We start from the raw sequence: 23,405 nt of genomic DNA on the forward strand, positions 1-23,405 counted from the left end.
CCCTGTTTTTGACCTTTTTCAACAAAAGTAGTTCTACATGCAAATATGTGTTTTATTAGGGCTGTCCTGATCTAAACCAGAGAATGGCGATATTTTAGCATATTTTGGTATTGGCTATTTTAATCCCAATCCAGTTGTCACAGTGTTCAGAGCACCACCTAGTGTCCTCAAGACATCTGAACTAACAATTGATAATAATGATGCAGTATTGCAGAACAAAACAGAGTGAGTTTTTCCTACACCCCTTATTATGACTTAGCCTTATTGTGTTTCTGTCTCAACACTGTGTGTAGTGTGGCAGTGTTACACATTAACCATATTGGACACAGCTATGGCAGCATATCTCCGTCTAAAGAAGACCATCGCCGTCTAGAGCAGCCCATCTCTGTCTAGAACCACACAATTCTGTCTAAAAAAGCCCATTGCCGCCTAGAGCAGCCTGTCGTCGTTTAGAGCAGCTTATTTGCGTCTATAGCAGCACATCTTGTGTCTAGAGCAGCCAGTCGACGTCTAGAGAAGTCTGTCTTCATCTGGAGCCGTCACCTCCATCTAGAGCAGCACAATTCTGTTTAAAAAAAAAGCCCAATTCCGTCTAGAACAGTTTCCGTTTAAAGCAGCTCATCACAGCATATCTTAGGTATAAAGCAGCCAGTCTCTATCTAGAGCAGTCCACCATTGTCTAGGGCAGCCCGTCTCCATCTATAGCAGCCCATCTCCATCTAGGCAGCCCATCTCCATCTAGGCAGCACATTCTGTCTAAAAAACAAAAAAAGCCCATCGCCGTCTAGAACAGCCCGTCACTGGTTAGAGCAGCTCATTGTGGTCTAGAAAAGCCTGTCTCCATCTAGAGCAGTTCATCTTTGTCTAGAGCAGCATATCTCCATCTTTAGCAGCATATATCAGGTGTACAGGAGCCTGTCTCCATCTAGAGCAGTCCATCTTTGTTTAGGGCAGCCCATCTCAATCTAGAACAGCACAATTCTCTCTCTCTAAAAAAAAAAAAGCCCATCGCTGTCTAGAGCAGCCTGTCGCTGTTTACAGCAGCTCATCTCCATCTAGAGCAGCACATCTCGGATCTAGAGCTGCTTGTCACCGTCTAAAGCAGCACACCTCAGATCTAGAGCTGCTTGTCACCGTCAAAAGCAGCAAACCTCAGATCTAGAGCTGCTTGTCACCATCTAGAGCAGCCCATCTCGATCTAGAACAGCACATCTATATCTAAAAAACTTGATCTCTGTCTAGAGCAGCCCATCTCCATGTAGAACAGCACATCTCCGTCTGGAGCAACCTGTCTCAAGCAGCCCACCACTTGTTAGAGCAGCCCGTCACCATCTAGAGCAGCCCATCTCTCTCTTCTCATAAATCATTTGGCCTTTGTATGGACTGAAGCCACACACCGTCCTGCTCCCGGTCCCAGTCTCAGCGTCTGCTGCTGAAATATTGAGCAGCCCAGTTTCATAGGTGTGCCACTTTGGGACGTGGCCCTTTCAATAAAACATAAATAGCCGTGCTGTGTCTTTTTCAATTACAGTGCAGGCAGAGGATTTGTGATCCTCTCCTCTCCAGAGCAGGAACTGCCATGAAATATGGATCCTTTTATTGTGAGTGGGAGTGGCTCCAGCGTTTCTGTGGAGAAAATGGAATAGTGATTTAAAGCTGGATTTTCATTTTTGTTACGTGTGATTAAAATGTTTGGTGTAAGAAATGCATTTTTTTAAGCCAAATTTAAAAAGCTTTGATTTATTTTAAAGGCAGTGTGAAGGCATGCAGGGCGAGGGTATCTGGGGGGGATATGGTGATGGTTTTGAGCTGAATTTGTGAGTTTTGTAATGGCTTACTGTTACTGCTTTTTAACCTGGCACAGTTAATAGTGTGTAATAGGAACAGGACTGTTTGTTGTGTAGAAAACACAGCAGTGAGGCTGGACAATTATTCTGGGAGTATATTTGATAGCTGGGTCGGATCGAGACCGGATCACATTCTCACCACAAGTGAACCATTCCAGAGTTCGTTTGGAACCGGACCAAGATCACCTACACTTTCTAGTCTCGGTTCTTTTGATCCGGATCTAAGTGCGATTTCTGTTTTCACACCTGCTCAATTGAACTGGAGTACATTTTATCCAGACTAAACAGTGTAACCTGTGGTCCTAAGGGCAGCGTATGTTGCTCTCAGTGTGCTTTACTACAGTAATGATCAAATTAATTAAATCACAGGTATTGACAATAAAAACTACTTGACTTGAGAAGCCTGTCTCCATCTAGAGCAGTTCATCTTTGTCTAGAGCAGCCCATCTCCTGGCACATCTTGGGTCTAGAGAGGCCTGTCTTCGTCTGGAGTCGTCCATCTTTGTCTAGAGCATCCCGGCGTCGTCTAGAGCATCCTGTCGCAGTCTAGAGCATCCCGTCGCCGTCTAGAGAAGCCTGTCTTCATCAAGAGCAGCACATCTCGGGTCTAGAGCAGCCCATCGCCATATAGAGCAGCCCGCCGCCATCTGGAGAAGTCAGTCACCGTATAGAGAAGTCCATCTCTGTCTAGAACAGCACATCTTTATCTAAAAAACTCTATCTCCGTCTAGATAGAGATTATTAATAATAATAACCCTAATGTATTATGATGTCATGTTTTAATTGCTGCAGCATGCCGTGGTAAGACCCATTTCATTCATTCAGCATGGCAGCGCTGAGGTGGGCAGTGCTGGGTATCTGTGAGTGTGTGGCACTGAGAGAGTCAGACTGCTGCCACTGTGAGCAGAGTGCCAGCTGAGGAGACTGGCAGACACAGGCCTACGGGCACCAACCACCGCCTCCACCCACCCCCCTCTCTCTCTCTCTTTCTAGCTCTCTCTGTGTCTCTAGCTCTCTCTTTTTCAATCTCACTCTTTCTCCATCTTTCCCCCATACTAGCTCGCCCTCACACGTACCCCGCTCTCTTAAATATGTCCCAGGCATCTTTCATCACGCCAACTAGAGCGTGACAGCAGCCACATGCACTTACCCCCTCCACCCTATCACTCACTCTCACTCACTCTCGCTCACTCTCTCACATCTTGTCACTCATCCAGGCTACCGTGAAACCAGGGCGTCTATATATGGCTCAACAATAATCAGATATCAGTATAAATATGTATATATATATATATATATATATATATATGATAAAATATTTATAAGCACACTATCATGATAAACACATCATATCAAACATCAAATCCTGCCCTACGTACTCAGCACAGTGCCATCAACCTGTCATCAACTGTCAACAAGTAATAGATAGATAGATAGATAGATAGATAGATAGATAGATAGATAGATAGATAGATAGATAGATAGATAGATAGATAGATAGATACTTTATTGATCCCCGGGGGGAAATTCTTGAAAGCTGCTTAATCCAGCTCAGAGTAACACATCATGTTCGCATCATGGCTAAACTGCTCCAGCCCTACCGAGGCCTGCTGCTGTGTGTGTTAAGGAATATATCTGGTATCTCTGTGTCTTTATAAGCTAGGAGGCAGCTCCAGAGCGGCCACCTGAGCTGAACTGGTCATTGATACGCTTGGCAGTGGAAGCAGTAATTCCAGCAGTGCTGTTTTATTTATGAAAGGGCTTTGTGTGTCTCGCACGTCTCCGCTTTCTTTCCTGTCTTTTAAAATGGATCTGAAAAAGTAAAATTCAGTTTACACTACGTTTTTACAAATGAATCACAGTGTCGAATGCTATGAAAGAGTTTTAAAAATTAATTCCAGAGTAGGGCAGCAACTAGTGATTATTTTAAATTATTTATATTATATTATCAGTTAGTCCATGATTTTTTTGGTCATGTCCTCCATCTCTCAGGGATCCTGCAGGTCCTTAAGAAGTCTTAAAATTAACCTGGGTCTTAAATTAAAATCTGTTTAATTAAGGTCTTAAATTGTCTTTAATTTTACTGTAAATTTGCTGTAGGTATAACATTTTCAGGTGGTGTGTTTATGCCTGTGGGAAACCCATCTAATCCTGGGAGAGAACTACGGTTAGCAGAGAGCTAGCTAATTTTAGTGGCGAATTAGCTAACATATTAACTTTAGCTGCAATTTAACTAACCTACTAACTTTAGCAGCGAGCTAACTAACATACTAACTTAAAGCGAGCTAGCTAAGGTTACCAGGGATAGAACTAAGCTTAACGATGTGTTAGCTAACATACTAACTTTAGCAGCAAGCTAGCTAACATACTAACTTTAGCTAGCTTAAACGAGCTAGCTAACATTACCAGGGATCGAACTGAGGTTAGTGGAGAGCTATCTAACATTAGCGGCGAGTTAGCTAATATACTAACGTCAGCGTAAAGTCAGCTAATGTTACCAGGGAGAGAACTAAAATTATGACTACATTTTTGGGTCTTAAATTATATTTATTGAGCTCTTAAAAAGGTCTTAAAAAGCATTAAATTTAATTATATTTATTAGGCTTAAAAAGGTCCTAAAAGCATTAAATTTGACGTTTAAAATGGTGCAGGAACACTGTCTCTGCTTCTTGTGAGCGTGGCTCCTGTTCCAGAGCATTTTTTTCTCACCCTGTTCTCCAGCCTTTGCCTTAACATAACATTTAAAGCTATTTGTTTTCTCAATCACTTAAAAAACAGCAGAAACAGCAAAACATGGGATTTAAATGTGGGACTGTAGTGGTCTGCTAGGCATCGTATTCACACCTTCACATTTCCATGCAGAAACTCCATGACCACTAGGGGTGGGCAATATCATATACAATATATCGTGACACAGAAATTTCATGATATTAAAAATCCATATCGTGATAATAGAGATGTTCTGTCTTAAAAGTAGTCTATTATTTACTGTGAAGCTTTAGGTGTATTTATTGTATAATTGTTTTAGTTTGCAGTTTATATGCATGCACTAAATATTCTGCAATATTTTTTGCTGCATTATATTATTTTATGCTATATTATTTATTTTGCCACATTATGATTATACTGTTATACTATTATACTATATTCCTGAAATGAATTAATTATTTTAGTTTTCCTATATCGCCAAGTATATCGTTATCGCAAAAATACCCTGAAATTTCGTGATATTATTTTAGAGCCATATCGCCCACCCCTAATGACCACTGGTGTTTTTGCAGCGTAACAGCAGAGTGAATGGCACTGAGAGTTTTGGACTTTATTGTTGTATGATTGAAGATGTGTGTGTTGTATTTCAGTGTCTGTGCGATTAACTGTATTTTTTATGATACCCTCAGTGAAAGTGCTATGATAGTACTCTGAATAACAGCAATGCAAACTTCAGTAGATACAGCTCTTCATGATAAAACCTATGATCATGTGATGTAACAATGGGTGAGGCAGAGTGGAATAGAGCCAAAAAGAGTGAGGTCAGATGAGGTAAAATGAGAGGCATAGTGATGTATAAAGTACAAAGTTTAAAGTATAAAGTTTTTTCTTTTTCTTTTTTTACAGCAGAGAGGCCTGTGCTAGTTTTAGATTAGTCTATGGTCAGTCATTGGTTTGATTCATCAAATTTACAGTATCTTTTTTCGAAAAGGTGGGCTTGATATAAGTGATGCAAAGTGATACAAGTGATCTGTAATACACCACAGTAGGCACTAATGGTCACTAATTTAATTAAGATATATTTGTAATGCCATCTAGTGGCTTTTTGGTAGCAGCAGTGTGCACTATTAAAACAGCAATGTGCAACATAAGAAAATAAATAATAAAAATACAGGAACAGTCATGTACAAAATAATAGAACAACTAGAGCCTTAACAAACTGAACTATATCATACTATAACTGTTGAACATGAAAAAGACATTTTCGGTCCCTGAGAAGGACAAGTTTTTTTCTTTAACAAAGATATATTATCTTTATCTGAGAGAAAGATGCTCCTTAAGGTACCAAAACTATTAACTTATTTGAGGCTAGACAAAACAACTGTCCACATTCTCTGGAGAAAGGGCTGCTCTTTGAGCAGTCACAATGTCCACGGCATCGGCTACAGTGTGCTGCCCCATTTGCGTAGTGTGCTGCGCCATTTGCGTAACGCGCTGCGCCATTTGCGTAACGCGCTGCGCCATTTGCGTAGTGTGCTGCCCCATTTGCATAGCACGCTGCGCCATTTGCGTAGTGTGCTGCCCCATTTGCATAGCACGCTGCGCCATTTGCGTATCGCGCTGCGCCATTTGCATAGCGCTTGCGCTTGCATAGCTTAGAGGGAGGGATCGTCGATCCTCTTTTTGACTTCGAGGCTCGAGACCATGACATAATTTCGATCAATTTCGATGTAATATCGAAATCGTGACACCCCTAATAAAGTAGGAGTGTTCCACATCGAATCGTATGCAATATCACCAACATTTTTTTTTTGTTTTTAGAGAAATAATAATTCACACTGTTCTCATTTCCCATTATATATCTACTAGAGACAGATTAGATCTGTCCAGTATTATTCATTTTACTTTAATTCTGGATATATTGAGATATTTTGAGTGCATTATTAGTACCATGACATTTTGGTTCATTGGCTGTTGCTACAATTTTTTTTATTTTTATTTTTTTATATATTTCAGTTGGAAGTGTGTCTTATCGTATGCAATAAATAAAATTAAGAGTGAGGCATAGTGATGTATAGTGAGTAAGAGAGTCAGAGTGTCTTCAGTCTGAGTTTAATTTACTGCTGCTCGTCTTACAGGAACTAGACACAGGTTTGCTCACTGAGGAGCCCAATCTATATTTATTACTTCTCTTTTTACAACTTCTTCTTTTACCAGCAAGTTTTACACTGCATTCTGACTTCCTTACAATAGCAGATATTAAGGATGCAGCAGTATACTCTGAATATTCTGAGTATTCCGGGATGTCTCAGTGCATGTATATTCTTAGTGCGTATTTTAAAAAAAATGCGTGGTTTGCTTTTTAATGTTGGATGTGGTTTTGTGTTCTCAGATTTGCACAGTTGAGTGTGAGCAGCGGTGTGATGAGTAATAGATGGCATTTCTAACAGTTTTTTAAATGTCAGACCTGTTTTAAGACACTGCAGGTACTGACATCCACCATCTGTCACTCTGTCTGTAATAACGCACCGATATTACGTCAGAAGATCACCCATAAACATTTAGCACTCTTTATGTACATATTAGCACTGTGAGACAGATTTTACCTGCTATATGTTAGAGTCAGGTGACTTATTAAGAGTTTTTTAAGGTTTGGTGTTTTTTTTTAGTCGTTACTGCTGAGTTTAGAAGGTCAGTTACTTTTTATTTATGTTGAAATATGGATTAAATCTCGTTACTGGGGATGTTTTCACACCAGCACTATTTGGTCCAGTTAAAACAGACCTTTTGTACCTTTTAGTGCAGTTTGATAAAGCAGGTGTAAAACAGTAATCTCACTCAGGTTCGGATTAAAAGATCCGACCCAGCTATCAAATACACTTCCTTTTATTTGAGCTAAAATGCTGATAAGGAACAGTTTAATCTGATATATTAGCCAGATCATGTTAATTACCACAGCTATGAGCAAATGCTGTCTCAGCTGCTTAATAGGACTCTGCACGTCCTATTAAAAACACTGAACTGTGAAAAACACTTTCACCACGCGTGTAAACAGCATGGAACAGAGACAGCATTTGTTCATAGGCGTGGTAATTAGCGTTAGTATTAAAGCAGCTTCACACTGCACATATATACACGCTGAAGCACCTAATTTTCTCATTATATTTACTTTTTTGCTCCCACGCCAGACATCTCTGACCAATCGGAGGAGAGAACATGCTTGTGTGGTTTACTAGTGCGTATTTTGGTGCGTTTAGGTTTACGCCTGTGTGAAACCAAACCAAACAGAGGGAGAAAACGCTTAAACTAAACAACAAACTCATCAACTGATCCGGACCAAAGATTCCAAGTACAGGTGCCCTAACACTTACCCCATCTCTATCTTTCTCACTCTCTCTCACACACACACACACACACACAGAGCACCATAAGCAGCTAGTCACAGGAGACCTATGAAGTATGAGTCAGCATCTTCACCAGGAGTGAAGCTCTGTAGAGGCTGAAAGCTGCAGTAGCAGGTCGCACTCACACACACTGCACTCGGAGGATGGGCGTTGGGAGTTCTAGCACAACAACGACAACAACAAGTTGAAAACACTGCAATGGTGATGATGTAACTACCTATTTTGCAGACCTGATGTAGTGTGGTGATTATAATGTGTTTGTTGCTTTCAGACATAGATCATCTGCCTCTGTCTCCTTCTACCTTACTCCACACCGCTCTGCCTCGCTCTGCCTCCAGTCTCCTCATGTCATGTGAGACCAGTCAGCAGCATGAAGAGCTCCCTCTGTTTGAGTTTGCTGTTTCTCAATGTGTTATTGCAGCTCTTTTGGTGTGTTTATCGTGAAATCTCATACAGCCCAAGCTGTGGTTGGCAAAGATACTTAGGCCCAAACCCGTTTCACCCATTGGCCTTACTACTTAGCCTTACCCCTTCTTCTTTTCAAGTGTTACACCCGAAAGCATCTAGATTACTAAAATTTAGCGTCCTTGATGATGTTTTGGGTTCTTAAAGGGTTGTCCAAATTCTTAGAGGAGGATTTCACCCCTTTCCATTGTAACTCTGTTCCAAGTGGAAGGGGAGAAATCCTTCAAGCACCTGATGCGTCATCAGGCGCGCTAAAGTTAAGTAACCTAGCTTTTGGTTAACTAGTTAACTTTAAGGTATTGCATGTCTTCAGAAAGGGAGAAGGTGGTAAAAGTTGGCTGGCTAGCTACTGAGACGACCTACTAGCCATCGTTTTTATGCTTGTTATGAAGAATTCATCCATAAACTATTAAAGCTACACATTAAACTATGGTAATATAGTGCTAATAGTCACTTTCAGCATGGAAAATACTTACATTTGAAGGTTTCTTTGGTTGCTTGTTCCGCCTTTGTACCAGTAATTCTCGTACCCCTCGGTTTAAAGTGTGCATCTAAAAAATATTCATATGAAGGGCTAACAACAAGGACCATATCCCTTTCCCTCCTACCCCTCCAGCCTAACAAGAATCGGGACACCTACCCCTTGGTGTGCAGAAAAAAACCAAAGGGGTAGGGATAATGGCGTAGGTCCAAGGGGTGAAATGGGATTGGGCGGTAATAAAGCACAAAAAACGCTTGAAGGTCTGTTTGGTTGGGTGGCTCATTTGTGTCTTACAGCATTTTATGATGCAAGCACTGCAGAATCCAGAGGATGGATAATCGATAATCAGCACACTTGTTATTGTGCCCGCCTGGTGTAAATAAAAGTGAGCGAAGATGGACGGATGATACGAGAGTAGGGTTGCAACGGTATGAGATTTTCACGGTATGATAACCGTCTCAGAAAATACCGCGGTATCACGGTTATCACGGTATCACAGTTTGTTACATATATTATTAAACTGACCCTTAAAGAAATTACAACAAAGGTTTTTTGTTCAATTAACTATTTATTGTAGAAACCTGGAACAACTATATAGATAATGTCTCCTTAAAAAAAATAAACTGTACACCATTAGGTGAAGGAAACCAGGTTTTTCCACTACTCTTAAGGTCATTAAGAGTGTATATAAAAAAAATATATATAAATATATATAATATATATACACACATACACACACGTTACACACATTACATGTCCTCTAAGAAGTAAAGATCCTGTATTTAAAATATTCAGTACAATTATTTAAGTTTAAATTATTTAATATCTGATAAACTGAGCCTGGGTCAGTGTCTGATCAACAACTGTTGTAAACGTCCGTTTTACTGCCAAGTTGGTATATAACCAGATACTGCAGAAAGAGGGGATTTATTTCTGACATGATCCTCACAATAGAGATTTCTATTTTAAGGCTTTCACAGCGAGTCTGGTTTTAACATATGAAAAACAGGCACGTCAGAATTTGAAAATGAACGCATGTAAATGAATGGCGTCTTTCACATCCAGTCCGGCCAGGACCTTTACACGGACACGTGAATCCATCGTAGCACGCACTTCATGTACCTGTACCTGCGTGCCCAAATTTCGGATAACTCAGCGCTTTTGCGGGCGCTTACCGCATGGGTTGTGCACGACTACAAAGAGGTTTTATTTAGGTTCAGATTAAAATTATAAGCTAAACACACACTTTGCGCTGCACAGCGGGGTGGTGTTCTCGGAGATGGGAGAACAGGTTTGACGTATGTCCACCTTTAGCTGTGACTTTACGGCCACATTGATTACAAATCGGATAACCATCCTCGGGTGCGTTCGGCGGGTATCCGAAATAGTCCCACACTGCTGATTTTAGTTTAGCCTTTTTTTAGGCGGACGGAGATTTGTTTAGTCTGATGCACTTTCTGCTGTTCTCACCGCTGTGTGCTGAGCAGCTGAAGCGGAGCAGAGTTGCGCATGCGCGGGTGAGTTTCTCCGCTGGCTTGCGTTTTACCGGTAATAAGCAAACACACACGGTATGATAACCGTGCATTTTAATACCATGGTATACCGTGAAACCGGTTACCGCTGCAACCCTATACGAGAGGAAAGATAGTGATCTACCTCACCCTGCTGTCTGAGGGGCGAGACTGGAACGCTGTTGTGATATTCGTTTCTTTGGCAAACTTGTAGAGAAGCTTTTCTATTCGCCTGCTGTGGTGCTGGCATTCCTCCTGGAGTCTGCTCCATAAACAGAGAAAGAGAGACAGAGTGAGAAAGAGAGAGAGAGAGAGAGAGAGAGAGAGAGTAGAGTATTCCATGTAAAATGGAAACTTGATGAAGTTCCAGGCTGCTTAGAAACCTTCTGCCCGCCCCCTGCCTGGACCTTACCTGGCTTTTGAAGCCAGGGTCCGCATGAGTTGGCGGTTACCTGGAGACCCCACCTGCGTTGGGCGGAGCTTCAGAGAGCAGCCCTTTTCACCTGAGAGGGAGGATACGATGTTGACATTCCTCAGTCTGCCAACTGCCGGGCCTTATCTCAGGCACACAGCGTGCCAGCCCTGCTGAAATTAGTAAGTGTAAGAAGATATCTTGCTGTACTTCAATGTTTTGTTCTGCAATACTGTACTGATTTTTTTCAAAAACGCGGTATTGTGTTGTTTAAACCCCGCCCACAAGATGAATCTCACTGTTTTGATTGGACCCAGCGAGTCAGAACAACAGTTGAGTTGAGAACATTACAGTGGTGATGTTGAATGTTGTATGGTGATCATATAGTTTTTGGTGCATCCAAACACAGGTAATCTGGCTCTACCTCATTCTACCTTAATCTACATTGCTCTACCTCGTTTTGCCTCCAGTTTTGTCATGCCATGTGAGACGTCAGTCGTCAGCGTGAAAAGTTTGCTACTACTCAATGTGTTGTTGCAGCTCATTTGGTGTGTTTATTGTAAAATCTCATGTCATGGTAGTGATACAAATAAGATTTATCATACAGTCCGAACTGTGATTGGCCAAGATACTCCATAAAGCACAGAAAAGCTTGAGGGTCAGGTTTGGTGAGGTGGCTCAGCTGCATCTTAATTTTCTGTCTTTTTTTGTCATTAATTTTAAGTAAGTATTTGAGTTAAATAATCACAGTATATTTCGTTGCATTATATCTTAACCCTTGTATTGTGATATGTGTCATCTCTGGCTCTAATAAGAGAATAATGAAGCTGGGAAACAGTGGGCTTTTCAGCAGCTGGAGCGAGAAACTGTCCAGCTTCATCAATCTCCACCCCTCCCCACAGCGACTGCCGGTCCAGAAGCTGATGCCCCAATAAAGCCTCTTACTCCCCCCACCCCCCAGCCTCTATTGTAGCTGTAAGATTGCATCCTCCAGAGAGCTTGCCCTGCTCTTTTGTTCCAAGTTGTTTGTTTTAATCAGGCTCCACCCCCTCCCCCCCTCCGGTCTCCTGAGATCAGTCCCTGTCTTTGTGCCGGACGTCAGGCCGGGCAGCTCGGTCTTTGGTTCGGGTGAGAGATGGCACTGAGGCTCTTAGACTGGGCGACGAGGTACCAGCCTTCGGCTCGGACTCAGCCCCTTCGGCTCCATTGTGGTGGCAGCTGGGGGACCTTACTGACCCCTCCATGTGGCAGCAGTGGGGAGCTGGTGGGGTCAGGAGGGTTTGAAGCTGTAGGGGGTTATGGGATCATCTTCGCTCTCGGTTGCCCAGGGAAACGAAGAGCGCTGAGAGCCAGATGCGGCCGGAGAGAAATCTTCATCTTAACCCTTTGAAGTGTAGAGATAATGCAGTTGTTTTGTTGTTGGAACAATTCATAATACACTGCCTGGCCAAAAATATTTAATTGGACCACCCTTATTCTTTGATTGCGGCACACATTCTATGTAGCATTTTTTCAATAAGCTTCTGCAATGTCACTAGATTTTTTTCAATCCAGTGTTGGATTCATTTTTCACCAAGATCTTGCAGCATTGATAATGGTAGAGTCTGACCACTGCACAAAGCCTTTTCCAGCACATCCCAAATATTCTCAATGAGATTGAGGTCTGGTCTCTGTGGTGAACGATCCATGTGTAAAAACGAAAATCTCATGCTCCCTGAAACACTCTTTCACAATTCCAGCCCCATGAATCCTGGTATTGTCATCTTGGAATATGCTCAGGCCATCAGGAAAGGAAAAATCCATTGATTGAATCCTGGTCTATATTCAGTATATTCAGGTGGTCAGATGAACTCATTCTTTCATCACATACTGGTGCTGAGACCTGACCAACTGCAGCAACTCCAGATCATAGCCCCGCCCCCATAGGGATGTACACTAAGCAGTAAGCAAGATGGGAGCATCACTTCAGCCACCTCTCTTCTTACCCTGATGCTCCATCACTCTAGAACAGGGTAAATCTGAAAAGGACCATCCAGACTGTTCTCAGGAACGAGTCCTAAAGCTGTCAGGTTCTGTCGTGATATCGGATTGGGTGTGTCAGTTAATTTCTGTGATACAGCATTAATGCAGAAAAGTATCCTGAAATCATAGAGCCATAAATTATGCGTTTAGGCCCACACCTTTTTTCTATGTGTTTTTCAACATGACCATGCAATGCAATTGATGGCATGACAAAAAATATAATAGTCAGATTAGTAGACTACTAAAATAGTCATTAGCTGCAGCCCTAGTTAGTACACTAGAGCAGCATATGTTGCCTTTAACTTCATCTTTTCTATAAACACCTATGCATTTTTCATTCAAGGCGATTCAGAATCACATGCTGCATTTGTGAATTTATTCAGAATCATCCATGTCCGAATCGAGATGCATCTAAGAATCAAAAATTTCCCCTATATTGCCCTATATTATAATTGCAGCTGGGGCACTGAGTGGTCACTGATTCAAATCCCTTTCATGCAGTTTTCAATCAGGTGCTGGAGCCCTGAGAGAGCATAATTGGCCTTGCATTCTCTGGGTGGGTAGATGGTGCTCTTTCCCCTCATCACTCCTAGGGTGATGTTGATCTGCACAAGGCGTCTGTGAGCTGCTGTATTGGGACCAAATCACTGCGCTTTCCTCCAAATGCGCTGTGATGCTACTTGACAATGCACTAAGAGAGATGGTGGCTGACTTCACATGTGTCGTAGGAGGCGCGTGCTAGTGTTCACCCTCCTTGTATTGTGGCATCACTTGTGATAGGGGATATACAGCTGAGTAGCATCTGAATGGTTGGGACAAACGTGATAATTGCAACTGAAAAAATGGATAATGAGTGTAAAAACAAAGAGGTGGTCATAGTGTTATGCTGCATCGGTTTACATACTGTACACACTGTGACAGGTTTCAGTGGGAGTCGTGAACAAATTGCTGCTCTGGGGGCAGGCAAGCTCATGATGCTGCTTATTACAAAAACAACACCCCAATCAATAAACAAGAGAAAGCCCCGAGCTGTTTTACTAACAGCGGCGTCCAGGACTGAGACCATGCTGCTCAGGCAACGAGGCCTGATGAAGGGAACGTGATCTGAGGAGTTCTTGCTTCACGAGACCAAACATGGCTTATTGCTGCACAGTAGAACTGCAGTCTTTTTATCATTATCACAATACTAGGGTCTGTGCTACTGGTATTATATATATATATAAAAGCTTCTGTGATATGGAAATGTATTCTCTGCAACACATTGCAGTATAATTTAAAAGGCTGAATACCCAATTCCCTTTCATATGAACTCCCCAGTCAGAGCAGCATCACAATGTGAGTAATAAGCATGACCTACTGTACACTCTCGCTGACTCCGGCTGCTGATGGAGAAGCAGCATGATCTACTGTACTCTCTCAAACTCTGGCTGCTGATGGAGAAGCAGCATGACCTACTGGACTTACTCTGACTCTGGCTGCTGATGGAGAAACGCATGACCTACTGGACTTACTCTGACTCTGGCTGCTGATGGAGAAGCAGCATGACCTACTGTACACTCTCGCTGACTCCGGCTGCTGATGGAGAAGCAGCATGATCTACTGTACTCTCTCAAACTCTGGCTGCTGATGGAGAAGCAGCATGACCTACTGGACTTACTCTGACTCTGGCTGCTGATGGAGAAACGCATGACCTACTGGACTTACTCTGACTCTGGCTGCTGATGGAGAAGCAGCATGACCTACTGTACTCTCTCTCGGACTCCGGCTGCTGATTTATAACAGCATGACCTAATGTACTCTCTCTCTCGGACTCCAGCTGCTGATGGAGTAGCAGCATGACCTTCTGTACTCTCTCTTGGACTCCGACTGCTGATGGAGAACAAGCATTACCTTCTATACCTCTCTCAGACTCCGGCTGCTGATGCAGAAACAGCATGACCTAATATACTGTACTCTCTCTGACTCCGGCTGCTGATGGAAAAGCAGCATGACCCAGTATACTGCAATTCTGCAATCCTCAGATCAGTGTCAAGTGCCATAGTGCTCTGGAAAACTCATATTTAGTAAAAAAAAAAAAGCTTCGCTAAAATGATTTTTTTAAGCTAAAGAGACAAAATGCTCTGTCTGTTCTCTTTCTTTGTGAAATATTATCTTTGTTCAGCCTGTTTCGGATCTCTGACTAATTATCGTTTAATCCTGTTGTTTTTTCATTTGGTTTTACTTTTTGCAAAGCCTGGACAATTTACAGTAACATTTTTGTTCTTTTCATGATTAATTAACACTGTCCACACAGAATAAGGACATTTACTGTCACTACTCTATTTATCAGCCCTGTACAGTGAGTAGCGAATAGTTTAGCCAAGCTAACAAACACCACTAACCACCCAAACCAGCTTTACCAGAAAGATAAAGCAATCACGTTTAAAAATGATGGATTTTATAGAAGTTTATAAAGTTTGATAAGCAGCTCTATTGCTTGAAGTTCAATATTTATGTATTTATTTATTTATTTTTAATTATTAAGTACTTTCCCTGTGTTCGGTAGACTGTAGTTGGCACAGACCCCAGTCCTCTGCTCTGTACAGCGTTTTGTCCTCATCTGTCCAGCCCAGATCCTTTTTTTTTGTATTGTTTCCTAGGAGAGAGTGGCACATGCTTGTTTTACCCATTGGCCTGACCTTCATCTCTCTCTCTCTCTCTCTCTCTCTCTCTCTCTCTCTCTCTCTCTCTCTCTCTCTTTCGCTCTCTTGCCCGTGGTTGTGCCGGACCAAAGTTCATGTGTCGTGTTGGTTCAGAAGGATGGTGAGGGTCAGGGCTGATTAAGGGTCTTCACATTCCGATCCGGTCAGTCTGAACCCTTTTGATGACCCGACAGGCACCGTTGCACGTGTTAGCACGTTCACCTTGCAGCTCTGGAGTCTTGGGTTCAAGTCCTTACCTGTTTAGAATGGCCTTCTCTCCGTGTTTTTACGGGCTTTCTCCAGGGACTTCAGTTTCTTCCCGCTGACTAAAGCCCCTGTTCAGACCTTGTTTTTGTGAAATAAAGCTGTGAACAGGCTTTAGTTTCACAGCTTTAAACATTTGCACATAGGCCTGTGTAATGAGTTGGAGGCAGGATTCAAATGCAAGTGTGTTTTAATTAAAGCCATAGGAAAACCAACAGTGCTTTACAGTGTACAACCTGTTTTCTGTGGATAAACTGATACACAAACCCTTTCTTTGCTTTTTTTTTTAGCAAAACATATTATTCTACTTTCTAAAAATTAAGAAATATGCGGAACAAGTAGTATATTATAAAAAAAAACTTCACCCCTTTCATAGAGAACTTACTTGCGGGCTCCCTCTAGAGTTTAACAGTCATTTTATGATCTAACAGGAGGAACAGAAAGTGGTCAGTAGGGGTGGACGATATGGCCCTAAAATAAATATAAAATATATAAATAATGTCACAATGTTGTATGGTGTTTTTTGCAATAACTCTTGCCGATACGACGAAATACTGTATTAAAAAAATTATCCTTAACTGAGATTTAAAAAAAATACAAGAAATTAATCAGTAACATTAATTTCTAACAGAAGTCAATGATCCAGAATGTCATGGTACTAATAGGGCACTGTACATATCTTCATATATCCAGGATTAAAGTAAAATAAATTATACTAGACAGATATAATATGTCTCTAGTAGATATAATAAGGGAAATTAGAACAGTGTAAATTTTTCTTTTGCTAAAAACAGCAAAAAAGTCATACCCTGATGTGATAATTAGCGGTGGGTGATATGGCACGATATTTTAGGGTATAACATTGTTCACGATATTGAAAAATGTTGGCGATATTATCGCGTACGATATGATATGGCACACCCCTAGTGGTCAGACTCTCCATAAACATCTCTGGTATGGGATTTTTTCTGGGGGGTTGGATTTTTGGTTCTCTCTTTCTCTGTAATTCCATTGGCAGTATGTAGCTGCTGCTCCTGACTCCCAGTCACCGACTGGGTTAGATATCTAGTATGGCATATATTGGCTGGGTGACTGCGACTGCTCAGCGATCAGTCGGGACAGCTTGGCGAGCGTCTTTCAATAGTTAAAACTACGTGACTGAGCAAGCGGCGAGAGATACTGGGCTAAAATTGCGTACTGTGAACCTGGCATAAAGAGCACATGGGGAAGAAAACAAAACGGGAACAAGAACCTAGAAACTATATCATAGTGTATCAAGCAAAAATAATATTGGTATAGTGAGGCCTACCTGCAAACTCATGCACTCTTCTGTAATAACTTTTAACTGTTAACGCTAAGCTTCTGAACATATTAATAATTATTTAGTTTAATAACTGACTATTACAATCAAACAAAACATACAGTCTTTTTTTCATGTTCTCTTTGCTTCATAAATGTAGTACAGTGGTTTAGCTTGCATAAATACATGTGTTCATACACTAAAGTTATAGGTAATTGTCATATATAATATAATTTCTTTTCATTTGCTGCTGCTGCTTAAAGAAATCTTAATCTTAGAGGAAACACAGCAATATAACTTCATTTAAACATTGTTCAACAGTTTTTACAAATTTCAGCCAAACATTTTTGGTTGCCAAATTCATGTATTCGATGTATCCCTGTTCTGCACATCAAATATGAACTTTCTAATGTTTAGCTTGTTGTTTGCTGTTATAGTATATTCTATACTAAGGACACACTAATTATAAAACATTTTTTGGTTAAGGACAAATATTTTGACATTTACTATACTATGCGTCCTGAATTAGGTGTTTTAGGATTTACAGTAGCTTATTTCTCCTGATTTGTAATGTTCTGTACTGAAGCAATGGAATTTAATCCCATAATTCACTTCTGTGTATGTAATTACACTCTTCCTGTTACAATCAGTAAATTCTTGTTTGGGGAAAAAACAGCTTCCTGTTGTTTCTCATATCAGATTTTAAACCCTGACCTACAAGGCCAGACACTGACATGCCCCTCAAGATGAGATACAGATAGGGATACCCTGATCACTTTTTTTTCTTTTTTTCTTTCAAGTCATTTCATGAGTCCAGATCTGATACTTTGGCAATGCAGTCTTTTAATGTGTTTATATATATATATATATATATATATATATATATATATATATATATATATATATATATATATATATATATTTTTTTTTTATTATTATTCTTAAAACCATTGTATCAAATTGTAAAAATTTTAGCGCAAAAAAACAAGTGCTAAATGATTTCCAGTTAAATCATCAATCACATCAATTACATGTTACATAACATTTTGTGATTAATCATAAATAAGATATTATTCATATTTTAACTGCTGGTATTTTCTCCAGCATATTCTGCGCTAGAGCACAGCATGTTTATTCTTTATAAACATTTTGCTGTCTCTCTCTCTCTCTCTCTCTCTCTCTCTCTCTTTCACCTCAGTTTTAATATACTGCAAGAAATTATTTACTGTTATTTATTTCTTTATTTATTTACCCATATGCTGTTGTGATCCTCTGTTTAAAATGATGATTTTAATGGCTGAGATGGCCTAAAACTGACTTTTAGATATTATAACACAATTTGGTTATAATAAAGTGTCGTTAAAAGTCAAAGTCTCTCTTTCACTTTCTTTCTCTCTCATTCACTCATTCACTCTTTCGTTTCTCCCTCTCTCTCGTTTTCTCTCTTGCTCCCTCCCTCTTTCTCTCTCTCTTTTGCTTTATCTTTCTTTCTTTCTCTCTATCTTTCTCTCTCTTGCGCTTTCTCTTCCTCTCCCGCCCTCTTTCTCTTTCTTTCTCTCTCTCTCTTTCTCTCTCTCTATCTCCCCCCCTCTCTCTCTCTCTTTCTGCTCCAGGTCTGTTGTCCTGCAGTTCACCCTGGTGCTGTGTGTAATCACAGTGGGGCAGTTAGCGTAGTTGTTAGCGTAGCAGCAGAGGGAGGAGAGGAAAGGGAGGAACTGAATGATGAGCTGTTCCTCCCTGATGATTCCTGTAGATCCACCTCGGTGCTCTGTAACGTGTCCCAACACTTACGCTCTCTGTTCTGTTTGTACAGGCGCTGTTCCAATGTGCGCCGTCTGATTGGCCTACAGCAGGAAGGCTAAGCGTATGCGGAAACCTCCCAGGGCATCGGCTGAACCCTCGTCCTGACCTCGGGCAGCTCCTGCCAGACGCCGAGGTTTTTACTCAGGCAGCCCAGCGGCCCACTGACATGCTGTAACCACCGGCCCACCGCGAGCGCCCCACCTCCTCCACATGCGGCCGTGGACAGGCTCGTGGCGCTGGATCACACTGGTGCTGCTGGCATGGGGCACCCTCCTCTTCTACATCGGCGGGCACCTGGTGCGCGACAGCGAGCATCCGGAGCGCTCCAGCCGCGAGCTCTCCAAGATCCTGGCCAAACTGGAGCGGCTGAAGCAGCAGAACGAGGACCTGCGGCGCATGGCCGAGACCCTCAGGTAGGAACTGGAACTTCAGAGCATCAGTTAAGCTTTATTAATGTTAATACAGAGTTATAGGTTTGTAGTCATTGTGCATATAATAGAGAGATCATAATATAAAAAAAATAACAGGCAAAAAAACTAAGGGAGGAGAACAAAAAGACAAAATATAGCAAAAAAGACAATTATTATGGTACAACAAAAAGGAAGCAAAACAGCAATGAAAAGAATAAAGTTTTTGTTTTGTATGTGGGAATATATAGAGAGAAGAAAGAGGTTATAAAGTGTGTGTGTGTGTGGGGGGGGGGGGGGAATTTGTATATTTCTGAATGAAAACGATTAGGCTGCTCATTTATCTCTTGAGGGAAATGATCTAATATTGTATAGAGACAGAAGTATGTGTGGATGTTTGTGTTGGGTAAGTTTAGTCCTCACATCAGCTTGGAGGAATTTAAGCCCCACCCATTCCTCCAAACAAAACTGATTCAGGTCTGTTTTGTTTATGATGGTGAGTTTCCTCCCATTAACAGCTGCTTCAGCTCCACCCAGAACATTTCTATTGACTTTTGTGCTTTGGGTCATTGTCTTGCTGCGTGACCCAGGCTCTACTGAAATTCAGCTCACAGACAAACGCCCTGACATCTTCCTTTAAAATTTGCCAGAATATTTTAAATTCATAGTACTATCAGTTAGGGGTGGGCGATATGAACCTAAAGTAATATCACGATATCTCATGGTATCTTCACGATAATGATACTCTTGGCTATATGACGAAACACTTAATTAAAAAAATATTTTTAAGAATACACTGCTGCAACAAAATGAAAAAAAAAATGATTTTGCACACAATTTAATATGGCACACCCCAATTTATTTTACTTTACTTTACAGATTTGTAACTGAGGTCAATGATCCAGAATGTCATAGTACGAATGATGCACATCAAATCTCCATATATTTAGGATTAAAGTAAAATGAATGATACTGGACAGATTAGATATATAGTAGTAGATTCATAATGGGAAATGCGCACAGTGTGAATTTTTCTTTTGCTAAAAGTAGTACCCTGATGTGGTAATTAGGGGTTCTCCATATTTTAGGGTATGATATCGTTAACGATATTGAAAAATGTTGGCGATATTATTGGGTACAATACAATATGGCTCAAAACTACTATCAGTACTACCTGTGCAACTCCAGATGCAGCAAAACAGGCCCAATCCATTATACTACCACCACCGTGTTTGACAGATGAAATAGTTACAATCTCATCCTTCCACAAAACATTGTTTCATGTGATCTTTAGTAAACTGCAGGTGGGCAGTAATGCTCTTTTTGGAGAGCAGCAGCTTTCTCCGTGCAGGTCTACAATGCCCAGAACAGTAGTTTAGTGTTGGTGGACTAATGAGCATTAGCATTAGCCAATGGGAGAAAGGCCTTTAGTTGCTTAGAAGTTCACTTGGGTTCTTTGTGAGCTTGTGGACAGTCCTACCCTTTGCTTTTAGTGTGATGTTTGCTGGGCTAGAGGTTGATGTTGTGCGGAAAAGCTAAATTTGGAGGGGGGGTGGGGGTTAGTGTCAGCAGGTTCTGTATTCAGATAATTTATTTTCCTATACAAACATATTCCATCACTACATCTCTACATATAATAAGTTGACGGTGTTCTGCCACATTGTGTTCTCAGTGGCGTGTCGGATGCTGTCCCTCAGGCTGTGGCGTTGCTGATGTATATATCTAGGTGTCTGAGCAGAACACTGTTACTGTTCTAATGTATTTTTTTTAGTTTTTATTTTTATTCCATTAGTTTCTGCCCTCAGGAGCTTCTAAAACTATCACAACTAAAATATTTGTTTATTGCATTGCATTTGTCTTGTTTATTATTTATCATTGTTCATTTTACTTAAAATAAGTATCTGACGAGCTCTCTTGCTGTTTGTTAAATATTGTGTAAGTGATGTATATTTTATTTTTATCAATAATTGATTTAATTTTTAATATCTCAGTTAGGGGTGTGCCATATCATATCGTATGCAATAATACAATGTAGTTTTCATTTTGTTGCAGTAGTGTAATTCAGTGTTTTGTCATATCACCAAGAGAATCGTTATCGTGAAAATAGCATGAAATATTGTGATATTATTCTAGGGCCATATCGCCCATCCCTACTGGGTGTTCATGCTGTGAAGGTGCACCAGCAGCTTATTTACAGGAACAGCATTGTTTTTTTTAATTTAGTATTCTGTTAATTGTTGTAAAAGTTGGGCTTGTGCTGCTGTGTGTTCATGTGTGTGTAATAAGTGGGGTGTATGTGTATGTGTGCACCTGTGTTACCAAGATAGCGATGAGCGTCTGACAGGATTCTGATTAGTCAGTGGCACACCTGGGTTTTCTGTTGCCAAGATAACAATACACAGAAATGTTCATGAACACACCTCAACTTCCAGACCACCACGCCCCTCAGTGTAGATATATTCTGAAGCACTGTTGCTATTAAAACAATGCAGATGAAAGAATAAAAAATATGCTTATGACAGGGTGCAAGATAAAGCCCATAATGTCTAATCAGATCACATCTGCATTTGATTAAGACAGATCTGCCTGCAGAGTGTTTCAGCAATATGAGTGCATTTATCAAAAAGAAAAAAGATAATTAAGGCCTGTATGGTAAGGAGGTGGGGGGAGGAAAGAGATTTGCATTTTCATCTAGGAAATGATGAACCAATCATTGATCAATCACTGATTCTGAGCCCTGTAATCTTGTTTAATAGATACACGATGAAAGCTGTAGTCCTGATCTTGGGAAATCCTCTCTTCAGATAGGAGTGGAAGCTGTGGGAGGGCTCAGGAGGGGGGTGTTGTGTTTCAGGTGTTTTTAATTGGCTGTTTTTCAGCGGCAGTCTGTTGGGGCAGCAGGCAGCCTGCCTCTCAGCCTTCAACCTGTTAAAACTGAACAAGCCGCCATCTGTCCCGCACAGTGCCGTCCCCTATGTTCCAGTCTGACCAGTGGACTTGACCACAAGAGAAAATGGTGGTGAACTGGGTAAACTGCAGTGGTGTGGACCTGTAACTACTGGGGTTAACTAGGGCTGCAGCTATTGATTACTGTAGCATAGTGGTGGAAATCTCTATAGGCACCTTAAGATTCGGGTTTGATTACAATTCAAAGTCTGCGATGTGGTTTTAAAACGATCATCAATATTTTTCTTCTATGCAGGATATATTTCTCCTCATTGTGTAACTATTTGGTACTTTTAAAGTAAATAATCTGTAATGATTTGTAATGAGTCCTGCATTTTATTAGGCTCTAACACACGAAAGCATAGTTATTTCAATTCATCAAATGATTAATACAAAACTCCAGGATAAATGTTGGATTACTGGGTAATAGTTAGGCAGGTTTGAGCCACTATATTAAAACAAGCTACAGTGAAACAAGCAGAAACAAGATTACAAGATTATATTGTTTATGGCTAACCAGTGTAATGTATATACATAGCTGGTTTTAATGTTGTGGCTGGTCTGTGTCTGGTCTGCATATGTATAAAGTATAATATAGTATTATGCTGTTTGTTTATCTATCTATCTTGTTTATCTCTTTGTATATTTTTTTATTCATTTAACACCAAAGTATAGATGATACAAACCCCCTTTTCTCTACAGTAAAATAGGTTATTCACATTCTGAAAACTTTGAGGGCTCTGAAATCTCCTACAGGACACTTTGAGAAGCTGCCTTTTCTTTCTCTGCTCCACTTAATAATTTCAGATCAGTAAACGGGAATTAAACCCAAATTCTGCATGTTTGAAAATATAAAATATAACAAAACAAAAAGGTTTGGAGACATGAAATATTTAATGTGTATTAAAGAAAATACTGATTTTAAAATGAAATTTAGGAAAACACCAATTGTATGATTTTTATTCATTATTATATTTTTTAAATTGCAGATTTACTTAATATATAATGGTTTCTATTACAATTACAATTAGGATTTGCAGAAACATTTCTTATCAAACATGAAACATTTTCATCTAATGCTTAAATAGAAATCCCCAAGATTCAGGCATGTAATATCTGGCAGAAGATGAACAAAAAAGCACGCCTGTTAAAG

At 40.6% G+C, this 23,405-nt stretch overlaps 1 protein-coding gene across 1 annotated transcript in view; it reads left to right on the top strand.

Moving 5' to 3' along the window:
* Positions 1-23,405, top strand: part of fut8a (fucosyltransferase 8a (alpha (1,6) fucosyltransferase)) — a 69,023-nt gene that overhangs the window by 21,984 nt on the left and 23,634 nt on the right. The window contains exon 2 of the mRNA XM_007244663.4: positions 18,910-19,312. Coding sequence (XP_007244725.3) covers positions 19,110-19,312 — 203 coding nt within the window. The 5' untranslated portion in view covers positions 18,910-19,109. The remainder of the gene's footprint in view (positions 1-18,909; positions 19,313-23,405) is intronic.

Source organism: Astyanax mexicanus, chromosome 14 (assembly GCF_023375975.1).
Source record: "Astyanax mexicanus isolate ESR-SI-001 chromosome 14, AstMex3_surface, whole genome shotgun sequence".
Taxonomy (NCBI): domain Eukaryota; kingdom Metazoa; phylum Chordata; class Actinopteri; order Characiformes; family Acestrorhamphidae; genus Astyanax; species Astyanax mexicanus.